The following is an 11,866-nucleotide window of genomic DNA, read 5'->3' as shown; positions in this document are numbered from 1 at the left end:
TAAACCCTCAGCTACTTTGCTTGTATCTCTCCGGAGTGGCTTATATGCTGTATGTATGTTTATTAATATACTTGCTTTATTCCTGTGATTAGACTTGAAGTGTCTTCAGGCCTGAAAGCATGGCCTTTTCACCTTTGCGGTCTTCACAAGCATAAAACAGAAACTTACCTGCAGCTCACAATCATGGAATGAATTATGTATTTTAGTGTGATCAAAAGAGACTCCAGAGAACTTGAGCTGACTTATCATTTCCTCAATTCTTGGGCCCACAGACCCAACAGGGGCTCCTATATAATCCTTTGTTACCTCCTAATTCTCAATAATTGTAGCAACACTGTAAATGCCTCCTAAGTCTGAACTTGAATGATCTCCTTTGTTCCTACCTATGTTCAATCAGCCATCAAATTATTGATCTGTATTCTGATTTTTTTTTTTTTAAGATTCTATTTATTTATTTGAGAGAGAGAGAGAGAGAGAGAAAGCATGAGCAGGGGGAAGGGGAGGGGTAGAGGGAGAAGTAAGCTCCCACTGAGCAGGGAGCCTGCATTGGGGGCTCTGAGACCCTGGGATCATGACCTGAGCTGAAGGCAGATGCCTAACCAACTAAGCCACCCAGCTGCCCCTGTCTTCTTATTTCTGATTTGAATTTTCCTTTCCCTCCTCTTTCTCTGCCATTCCATATATCATTCTGGTTAATGCCCTTTTGTCTTAATATAATTATTTATAGTAAATTCTTCCTGGTTTTCCTAATACTGTTCCTAGCTCTAGTTTATCGTATACACAATGGAGACCATAATAATAATTTGAGTTAATAAATTGAAAAATGAGAAATAGGCCCATGTATACTGGACCTATTTTGTATATGTGCCCACTGTACCTTTGGAAAATCACCTCCTGCCATGTCCTCTGGTTCTAGTAGTGAACAATGGCCAGACTTCAGAGTATCATGTTTTTCTGGTCACAGCTATCAGTTCAGGTTGGCTGAGACTGCTAGAGACAGTATCCTGATGACATAATTTGAGTCTCTTGGCTTTGCCTAAAGCCAGATATACTCCTGGACTTTCTGGTTATGTGAGTAAATAGATTTCCTTTATTAAACTAATTTGAGTTTCTTTTTTAAGCACAACAAAGATTTTTGTTAATACAGTATGTAAAGCACTAAGTATACTACCTTGCACATAAGTGTTAGGTATTATTTTTATTATCCTTATACCCTTGCCATATCCCATATCCAGTTCAACCTTTTCTAACATCTGCCCATATAGACCCCGTAGAATAATGTCCTTATTATTCCCTGCATATTGTTCCTTTGCCTGGGCTGCCCTGCCACCAACCTAATAATGTCACTCTTTTCACCAATTCACATCCATCATTATTTAGAATCTGGCTAAAAAAAAGCCTCCCATCTTCCATTTGAATAATGGTAGCTCCACACTGTTCACTGCCTTATCTAATTTTTCCTGCATGTGTTTTCTAGTTATTTCTAGCTTGCTTCTTGATTGTACGTTACTCAAGGCAAGGAACAATATGACCTTTTTAGATTGAGATTTTGTCACTTGTTCCAAAGCAACTTGTACAGGGTTGGACACACAGTAGGTGTTCAATAAGTGTCTGCTGTAAGAATAAATGAATGGAATTAAATTTAGAAGGTGTGATATTCAATTTAAAGCTTGTTGTTAGCCTACCTAAACTTTTTCCTTTTTCTAAGCAAACACTGTATTCTTAAACCATTTTCATTATGGCATAAAATGTCACAATGATTCCAACCTCAAACATTCTTCCCATTTATGTTTTCATACTTCTTTTTGCCAAGATCTAAGGAAGGAAGGAATATTCTATTAAAAATAATGTAACAATCCATCAAAGCTTATTTTCTCTCATCGTACATATTTTATTAATCCAGTAGTATTGCATCTGAACCTTCAGAGAATTCTTGCCTTGGTAAACTAATGATAACAATAAAGCACTGACAAAGATATTCTGAGATGCTGAAAAAAAATTGAGGGGGAAACTTTTATATTCACGTTTCCTTTTTAGCTCTAAATGGTAATCCTACTCAAATAAGTTAGTTTCTACTCAAAAATGCAAAATTTTGAAAAACTACTATTTGTAAACAAAGGTCTGTGCCTGTGTTTGTTGAACTTAATTATCATATGGGTTAATGGAAGGGCTGAGGGCTAGTGAATTTAAACTCTTTAAAATAGCTAAAGATTAAAGTTAATTAAATTTAGTGCCTCTGGGATTTTTGATACAAGTTCCAAATTTGTTTTTAATGACATAATTGTCCCATGTTACATTTAAGATTACATCATTGTGAACTGGTTATGTGTGGAGTTACAACAGAAACCAATCCCAAATGTCAAAAATAAGTAAAAAAGGTCAAAAATAAATGTCAAAAAATAAAAGTTGAGGACAACTGTAATGTTACCATTAAGAAAGTGGAAGTCGAAAATAGAAGAGAAACACTCCGTTGAATAAGGTCTTCCTATGAAAACTTTGAATAGAAAGACCTGGAAATCAAATGTATTAACTTCATGCTTTTTCAAGCATATTTAAATCATTATTTTATACTTACTGTTGCATGTGAAAACCAATGCATTTTCCCAAGGTATCTCTTCATTAACTTTAGTGGAAAAAAGATAGCTCCCAATCACACAAATGAGAACTGTGCTAAATAAATTTTGTGAATATTTACCAAGAAATAAAAGTTACTAGTCATATGTATAAATGGATATAGTTCATATTTTAAAAGAACAAGAAATGAAATTCAGTATTCTTGTTTCTTTTAGTCTTCAGGGTTTTGGCTTTTTTTTCCCCCCTTAACTAAAAGTAATTGTAATATTCTCTCGCCTCTGGGGCTTTCCTTTCCACAATTAATCATCTTTTATCTACACCTTCCCTCCAAATGATTATTCCCCCTAGTCCTAGAACACTTGGCATTAATTCATACTCCTTCATCATTACAGTTTTCAAAACATCGCCCTGCCCTTGCTTAGCTCCACAAGACACTCCCTTTTCTTTCAGAAAATTGGTTAACAGAAAAATTTTTGCTATCACTGTTACAAGGTGCTACCATGTAATCAGAAAAACATCTTTGTAATACAAATTAGCTTTCTTACTTTCATCAAATTTTCAAATTCAAACCACAATTTTTTAAATTCCTTAGGGTAATGAACATCTATACTTCAAAAGTAGCAATAACTATCTTTCATCCTCTGACTTGAATTGGTGTCCTTGATCATCAGAACCAAGCAAGAAATTGTGAAAAGTCTCACCAAGCTACACCACCAGCGCGGGCAGAGGTAACGCTTTCAAAATATGTCATTCATCTTCACATTTAAAGGCAGTCTATCCATATATCTTTTATACACATCATTAAATATTGGTACTTAAGACTTCAGTCATATGAGGTAAGCTTTCTGATTTATAGGCTAAGGGGGGGGGTGGCAAAGAAGTCGTCTCCTCTTCTTAAATTTTACTTATCGAAACAAAAGCCAGTCTGATCACATCTGAAAGTCTGAAGTTGCCATTTGTCAAGAGTCTTTTAGAAAGCCGCTTATTGCATTAAATTAACCGATTCCTAGCCAAATCAGGTTTAAGGAGAGAGAGTTTCCCATGTCTACGGTGACAAACGAGTTACCAGAAGTCCTTAAGTAGACTGTCAAACTTTTATGTTTACTCTTTTTAAACACATAGGGGAGAGAATAGCACATAACGAAAAGTCAGGTCTGTTTCTTAAGAAGGATGTCCTATGGGGAACAAGACGCTCACCTGTATACAACAGAGGGTCTTTTCCGGCTGTCCTCACTGGGGGTGGGGATGGACATCGCTAGACCTTTGTCCTCCGGACCAGAGCACGGCCGGGGAGGGAGGGCGACTTTCTGGGAGTAGTGCAGGCACCTGCACCCCAAAAGACTACAGACCGGTTTTGACTCCAATGACTGCCCTGGCTTAACCTTTGGAGGGGCCCTCTAACTCGGGGAGGGGGTTTGTTGCCCCAAGCCGTAGTCACCTCTCCCGCAGGGTCAGGGGGAAGGAACAAGGGACCACTCTAAAGAGTTAGGGAATCCTCGTCTTTCTCAAGCAGACCCCGACGTCCCCCGCTCCCTTGCGGGCTCGCCCCGCGGCGGGCTGGGCCGGGGTGAGCCTTGGCCGCGGCGGGCGCAGACCCCGTCTCTGCTCGGCGCCCCTGCCGCGTCCGCACCGCCACCGTGAGGCCGAGCCGGGGACGGTGCCCCGTGGCGGCGGCGGCTCAGCGCTCCTCTCCGCGCCGCCCCGGCCGCCGCCGCGCCGGGCACGGGCGGGGGGATTTTCTTCCCGTTCCCCCCTCTTTCGCGCTCTCGCTCCTGTTCAGCGGGAGAGCCCGCGGAGCCAGGGAGGGAGCGAGGGAAGGGGTGGAGGTGGCGGGGGGGAGGCCGGAGGGGCGGATCCTGCCTGGGGGCTGATCCCTCCCTCCCCTCGGCCGGGCTCCGTGGCGGCAGCGGCGGCGGCAGCGGCTTCATTCCCCCTCCTCCCCCGGGAGCGGCGGCGGCGGCCGGGCCGGGGCCCCAGCGCGGGCCGGGAGGGGGCACGGCGGTGGCCACGGAGGCCAGCGCGGGAGGAGGCCGCGCTCCGCTCCCCGGGCCGCGCCGACCTGCTCGACGGCCGGCCCGCCCGCGCCCAGGGGCCCCGAACGGTGGGGCCGGGCCGGCGGCTGAGGTAATGGGGGTGGCAGCGGGGCCGGACAGAGCGAGGGCGGGGGCAGCGGGGCCTACGGGGACCTGGGACTGCGCGGGGGGGATGGGGAGAGGGAAGCGGGGGGCTAACCGAGCGGGGTGGGGGCGGCGCGAAAGCGCTCTCCTGGAGCGAGGGCGGCGGCGGCGAAGGAGAAGGCGGGTGAGGGGGGAGCTGAAAAGCGAGGACCCCCTCCCGCAGCCGCCATCTTGTTTCCCTCCCCCCCGGCCCTGGCTGGCGAGCCGCCGAGCCCCGCCCCCGCCATATTCCCCAATTGGTCAGACCAGCGGAGGGTTCCACCCCCTGAGCGTCCCTTGGCCCCCCGGTTTCTCCTGACGGGCAGGTGAGGCGACCAATGGCGGTCGCCTCTCTGCCCCGCTGGTTCGCTGGCGCTAGCTTTCTCTGTCTGAGGGTCGGACTCCGCGTCAGTCTGTCTCTGGCGCGCTCGCCCCCTCCCCTCAGGGGAGGAGGTGTTATTTCCCTCCTTTCTCCTCGGAAGGGTCAAGATTCTTCTGGAAGAGGTGCCTCTTTAAAGGGGCAGGAGCCTTGGCTGGGGCTGTCCCCTGTCTCATTAGTCTCTCGTGGGGTACAGGAGATACAGTCGAATTGCAGAAACTCCTCGTTCTTCGGGGACCTGGGTGGGGTGGGCGAGTGGGGGCTCAGGGGTTACTGAGGAGACCTGGGGGTGTTGCGGGTATTTGGTGGTGTGTTTGTGGGAAGGGCTGCGTGGGTTGAGAAACTCCCGCCAAAAAATTGGACTGTAAGCTCCTTGTGGGCGAAAGTCATTTCCTCAACAGCAGCCCTTCCCTCTCCAGAATTTGCCCCCCCCCCCCCCCGTGTCTAGAGCCTCGGTTGAGACAAGAGGTTTTCAGTAGATACTTGCTGCTTGGGTGAAGAGCTACCCCAGACTGCCAAGGGGGTAGCAGGTAGGGAGGAAGAACATACGACACTTTAACAAAGGAGGCTCCACACCCTCCGTCTAAACTATTTCAGGTTAGTATTGAGGTAGATTTTCACACCTTTGCAAGGATCTCCCTGCGCATGAGGGCGTGGGGGCAGTGAAGCAGGTCTGTTGGCCTGGGGTACCCCCAGGGAGTTGGCATTTGTCGGGCATGTAGTGGCCAAGGGCCTCTGGAACCTGGACAGAATTGCTGTGATGATTCTGTTGCCTTTTGTTCCAAATGGGGTGTGTGCCTGCCTGGCACTGTTCCTCAGCCAAGTTGTTTGTTTGTTTGTTTGTTTGTTTCAGTCACACTTTGGGATTGGAAAGCCTTTTAAATAAGGATGTTAATACTACCTTATTAACGTATAGCAACGCTTAAGAGGTAGATTTAATTTTCATTTTACTGGGGAGTCTGGAGGCACAGAGAGATTAAGTGACTTTCTCCTGGTCACACAGGGCCAAGATTAGAACCTAGAGTGCCCCAGAGCCTCCTTTTGTACCAGACCATGGCATCTCCGTGGTGTTCTTCCCCGTGAGATGAGTTCAATACATCATCCGGGTTTGAACTGTAGCTTTCTTTCGGTTGAGCGACACCTTTCTGAGCTTGTTTCTTCATCTGTAAAATGGAGATGATAATATCTATTCTACTTCCCAAACTAGTTGAGAGAAATATTAAAAGTAAAAGGGATTGGGCCACCTGGCTGACTCAGTGGAGCATGCAGCTCTTGATCTCAGAGTTGTGAGTTCAAGCCCCACGTTGAGGTAGAGACTACTTAAAATTTTTTAAAAAAAAAATAAAATCTTTAAAAAAAGTAAAAGGGATTTATAGTTTGCAAAAGTGTGCTAAATTATCATCATCATCTCTGCTTTATAGATAAAGGTGGTAGATCCTGCAGCCAAGGTGACAAACTCTTTTTCTCTTTGAAATCCTCTCGCTGTACCTTTCCAGGTCTCTGCCCACACCTTGGGGCACCATATCTCCCAGTGTCCTTCCTGGTAGTGATGGCCTCAGTAACTGCTACCACAGCTCTTTATGAGCTTGTCGTAGTTCCGTTTCCTCAGAGAATGATGTGGGAAACTTTAGGGCTTTCTCCTTGCTCTACAAGGGTAGACTAGATGTAAGTATTTGGGAAGAGAGGAACTTTTGAAGTAACAGTGCATTGAGAGTTTACCTCAGATATTGCCCCAGTCACCTTGGCAGTAGGTGCAATGAGGGTCCCACATAGGCCACTTAAAACTTCAGTGCCACGTGGGGCCATTCCCAGAGCTTCCAGTGTTTCTGCTTAGAGATGTACCAGCCAGTGCATCCTGAATGCTGCCTTTTCCAGAAAAAACCCTGTATACTGTAGTTTGAAGTCTAGACCACATAGCAGACATTTCAGGTGCCTTCACCTCTTCTGCCCTGGGCGTGGTCAGGGGATAGAGTTTCTGATCATTGTAAGATGGGTTGGGAGAAGGCTCTAGACCTATGAGCTTTTGATCCTGTGATGGGGCCACTGGTCATGTACAGAGCTTGAAAGTGGATGCTATTTGTTTTCTTTTTTTCTGAACCCTGGACCTCCCCCTCCTTTTCCATATTTAGCTACCCCACAGCCTTATGTACATAAATGTCTCTCCATGTTGTATTGTGATGATCTGTTTACTTTTCTGTCCCTTCAGTTAGATGGAGCACCTGGAGGGCAGGGATCATGCATGTTGGATTTCTCCTTTCGTGCAACTAGTACTTATTGAGTGCATGCTTACATAGGAGCCAGGCACCATTCCAGGTGATGGGGATACAGTGGTGAACAAGATAGTCAAAAATATTTCCCCTCATGGAGCTTATATTTTAGTGTAAGGAAGCAGACATTCATGATAAATAGGCAAATTACATAGCATAATAAAAAATGGGGAGTGTTACAGTGAAAAATAAAGCAGAATGAAAGATTTTCTGGTGGGGGGAAAGAGCTTTGCAGTTTTAGATAAGAGTGCTCAGAGAGGATCTCACTGAGAAGCAGTGTTTGTGAAAACACTTGAAGGAGCAAGCCGTGTGGATGTCTGAAGGGCAGGATGTTCACACAGAGGGGAGAGACAGTCATCTTGGTGGCCACTCGAACAGATGGAAGGGTGAGTGAGTGTAGGCCTGAACCTTCAGCTCAGTCTCCTGGTTTCTCCTTAGGCCTGTCCCCTTGGTTCCCAGGTGCCATGAGGAAGCCTCGCCGGAAGTCGCGGCAGAATGCCGAGGGCCGGCGCTCCCCATCCCCCTACAGTCTGAAGTGCTCACCTACTCGGGAGACCTTGACATATGCCCAGGCCCAGCGGATCGTCGAGGTGGACATTGATGGACGCCTGCATCGAATCAGCATCTATGACCCACTCAAGATCATCACAGAGGATGAGCTGACCGCCCAGGATATCACCGAATGCAATAGCAACAAGGAAAACAGTGAGCAGCCTCAGTTCCCTGGCAAGTCCAAAAAACCCTCCTCCAAGGGCAAGAAGAAGGAGTCCTGTTCCAAGCATGCGTCCGGCACTTCCTTCCACCTGCCGCAACCCAGCTTTCGCATGTTGGACTCCGGCAGCCAGCCAGAAGCACCCCCGCTGCCTGCTGCCTACTACCGCTACATCGAGAAGCCACCTGAAGACCTGGATGCAGAGGTGGAGTATGACATGGATGAGGAAGACCTTGCCTGGCTGGACATGGTGAATGAGAAGCGGCGTGTAGATGGGCACAGTTTGGTGTCAGCAGACACCTTCGAGCTGCTGGTAGACCGGCTTGAGAAGGAGTCATACTTGGAGAGTCGCAGCAGTGGGGCCCAGCAGTCACTTATTGACGAAGACGCCTTTTGCTGTGTGTGCCTGGACGACGAATGCCACAACAGCAACGTCATTCTCTTCTGTGACATCTGCAACCTGGCTGTACACCAGGAGTGCTACGGTGTCCCCTACATCCCCGAGGGCCAATGGCTATGCCGCTGCTGCCTACAGTCTCCCTCCCGGCCTGTGGATTGCGTCCTCTGCCCCAATAAGGGCGGCGCCTTCAAACAGACCAGCGATGGGCACTGGGCGCACGTGGTGTGTGCCATCTGGATCCCTGAAGTCTGCTTCGCTAACACCGTGTTCCTGGAGCCCATTGAGGGCATCGACAACATCCCACCTGCCCGCTGGAAACTAACCTGCTATATCTGCAAGCAGAAGGGGCTGGGGGCAGCCATCCAGTGCCATAAGGTGAACTGCTACACAGCCTTTCATGTGACATGTGCACAGCGGGCTGGGCTCTTCATGAAGATTGAGCCCATGCGTGAGACCAGCCTCAACGGCACCATCTTCACAGTACGCAAGACCGCCTACTGTGAGGCCCACTCGCCGCCAGGTGCTGCCACTGCTAGGAGGAAGGGTGACTCCCCTGGGAGCCTCAGTGAGGCTGGGGATGAGGAAGGGCTGAAGGAAGGCTGTGGAGAGGAAGAAGAGAAGGAAGAGGTGGAAGAGGAGGAGGAAGATGAAGGCCAGGGTGGGGTAGGTGGCCCCCTCAAGGGGGTGCCCAAGAAGAACAAGATGACTTTGAAGCAGAAGATCAAGAAGGAGCCGGAGGAAGTGGGCCGAGATACGCCCTCCACTGTCCCCATGGTCACTGTCCCACAGATACCCTCTTATAGGTAAGCCTGCCCAGGAGGGCTCCCCATGGACCGATGGTTTCTTCTTGGCCTGGTGTTGGCCCTGAGCCAGGACCTCCTTCCCCAAGCATGGTTGGTGAACGTTTGTTCTCTTCTGTGCCCTCAAATTTAGACTTCTCCTTTGGACCCTGGTCTGGTTTGTGGTTTTGATTGTGCCCTGAGAGCAATGTGTTTCCTTTGCTTCAAGGTGAGACAGACAGTTAAGTTGCTTAGAAACCCAGGTGAAGGGTGTCTAAAGCAGTATTTTTCAACAGGTGCACAAGTGGCATTTGGGACAGGATACTTCTTCATTATTAGGACTGTCCCATAGATTTCTCAGTGTTTAGCATCCCTGATCTTTGTCTGTAAGCACCATTTGCATCCCTTCCCTCATTGCGTGGTCTTTGTAACAAACTCAGACACTCCCCACATATGTTACCAAAAACCCCCGTGGGGATAGAACTGAGAGAACCTCTGTTTCAGGGGGTCAGTATGGGTGTCTGCTGCCCAGAAAGCTCTGTTCTGGGAATGATGGGGGCTTTGTGTGAGGGGCTGGTGGTGTGGGGAAGACATGCTGTTTCTCTTGAGAAGCTTTCAGATTTAGGGGAAAGAGGCTTACTCGGTTTAGCTGTATAGTTAAGCCACCTTTGTCCCTACTGAGTCTATAGAGGGACCATTGTACCTCTTTTGAACCATCAGAGAAGTAGCTGTTAGAGGGCAGAAAAGCAAAAGACCAGAAAGAGTTTTCCAGTGGAAGCTCATCTCAAGGGTGATATTTTTTAGAAAGTAAACAGTGTTAGAGCAGGAAGGAATCTTGGAGATTATTGATCTAATGTAGTCCTTGCACCTTCTCCCATACCCCCAGATGAAGAAACTGCAGCCACAGGAGGTAAAGTTGTTCACTCCTTTGTTCATTCAATGAGGTGTTTATTGAGCACTTACTATATGCCAAGTCCTGTTCAAAGGGCTGGAACCAGATGGGAAGCACAGAACCTAACCACAAGCTGGGGCTCATCATGCCTCCAGGCTCTGTTCCTATTGTCTGTTTCTCTTGTTGAAAAGGCTAGGCAGAAAAGAGTGCTGGAGGGTAGTGGGGAATAAGTTGTTGTAAGGGGAACAGGCAGCCAGACTTCTCAGTCTGGGAAGGAGACACAAGAGTGGAGAAGAGCGGGAGGGAGAGGCTCTTGAGGCTAGAGTTAGAATTCAGTCAACTGGAAGTGTCTTCTAGTCACAGAGCTATTGTAGGCTACCCTCTTCCCTGTTGTTGAGTTGGTCCATGCTTAGTAACATCTGTAGGGTCACTGTGCCCTTGGACTAGACTTTTTGGTTGTCACGTCTGCTCTGATGTGTCTTGTAGGGGCCAGCATAGCATGCTGGCTAAGAAAAAAACCAGACAGACCTGCTTTTGACTCCTGCTCCTGTCACTACCTGTGTGACCTTTGGCAGGTTACTTCTTTAAGCCTTATTTCTTTGTAAATGAGCCTCACAGGGTTGTTGTGGGAAATAAATGTAATGATATAAGTAAAGCACTTAGCACAGTGCCTGGTAAATAGTAAGCGCTCAATAAACGGTGGCTATTGCTGCTGCTGCTGTTTTTTATTCTTTTCCCTAACTGCACAGATGCTGTGGGAACCCTCCATGGCCAAGAGGTTGTAGTGGGAGGGGGCTGCCTGCATCTGGGCAGGTGTGCTTGGCATGGGCATTGGTGGGGGATCTGTTCTTTGGGGAAAGGCCTAGGCCTTGATTTGGTAAGCTTGGCTTTGGGGCAGGAACGTCTGACTGTGGAAAGGTGCACGGCCTGGGTGAGCAACGTCCAGCCCACCATGCCCATTCTTAGCTTCTACTTTCTTGTTTAGCCACACTTCTCTTCCTTTCAGTGGAGTGAGATGAACAGAAAAAGTGGAGGAAACACAACAGGGGTACGGAGGCCTTGCTTACTCTGGAGAACCAACTTTGGGACATAGGATGGTGTAGCAGAGAGATCATTGATTCACATCCTGTGCAGCTCCACCATCTTTTAACCGCATTAGTGACTTCGAGAGTTATCCAGCGTCTATTTCTAAGCCGCCTTTCCATCTTTTGTTACCGTGAGACTAATGTTACCAATCTTGCAACAGGGCTATTAGGATAAAGATTATAGGCTCTCATTAATTCCTACCCTTTTCACTCCCACCCTCTCACCCCACCCCACCCCCGCCCCCATGTATTATTGGCTTAAATCCTGACCTTAAGACTTCTCTGTTGGGTTAGTTTAGCCAGCTAAGTTTTCAGGTGCTCCATCCTCTTTCCCAGTTTTTTTTTTCCCATTTCATTCAAAATTAGACATTTTTAGGCTGCTGAGATCTTTAATGAAAAACCAGAGGTCAGGCAGCTCCAAGGTGTTGCATCTGAGCTCAGAAAGCAGTAGCCTGGTGTACTTCTACTTAGTTTCCCTTCCAGCTTCCCTGTGGGCTAGTCCCTGGTCTGGGGGGACCCTCAGCCACAGGGCGGAGGAAGTAGTGACCACATTGCCCACGGTTTACTCAAGTTCCTGTTCTTTTTTTGCTGCCTTTATCAAGAGTTCAGGGCACAGGCCTGT

The 11,866-nt window shown here is 47.9% G+C and overlaps 1 protein-coding gene across 9 annotated transcripts in view; it reads left to right on the top strand.

The window, feature by feature from the left end:
• Nucleotides 1–7,612: 7,612 nt before the first annotated feature.
• BRPF3 (bromodomain and PHD finger containing 3) overlaps nt 7,613–11,866 on the top strand; it is a 63,886-nt gene continuing 59,632 nt past the window's right edge. For all 9 annotated transcript variants that reach the window (XR_005838735.1, XR_005838734.1, XR_005838736.1 and 6 more), the window contains exon 1: nt 7,613–9,291. Coding sequence is in view for 5 of the 9 variants with exons in the window: in XM_040644694.1 (XP_040500628.1) it covers nt 7,706–9,291 (1,586 nt within the window). In the remaining 4 variants the exon portion in view is untranslated. The remainder of the gene's footprint in view (nt 9,292–11,866) is intronic.

This window comes from Ursus maritimus, unplaced genomic scaffold (assembly GCF_017311325.1).
Source record: "Ursus maritimus isolate PB19 unplaced genomic scaffold, ASM1731132v1 scaffold_30, whole genome shotgun sequence".
Classification (NCBI taxonomy): domain Eukaryota; kingdom Metazoa; phylum Chordata; class Mammalia; order Carnivora; family Ursidae; genus Ursus; species Ursus maritimus.
This window is presented reverse-complemented; position numbering and strand designations above follow the sequence as displayed.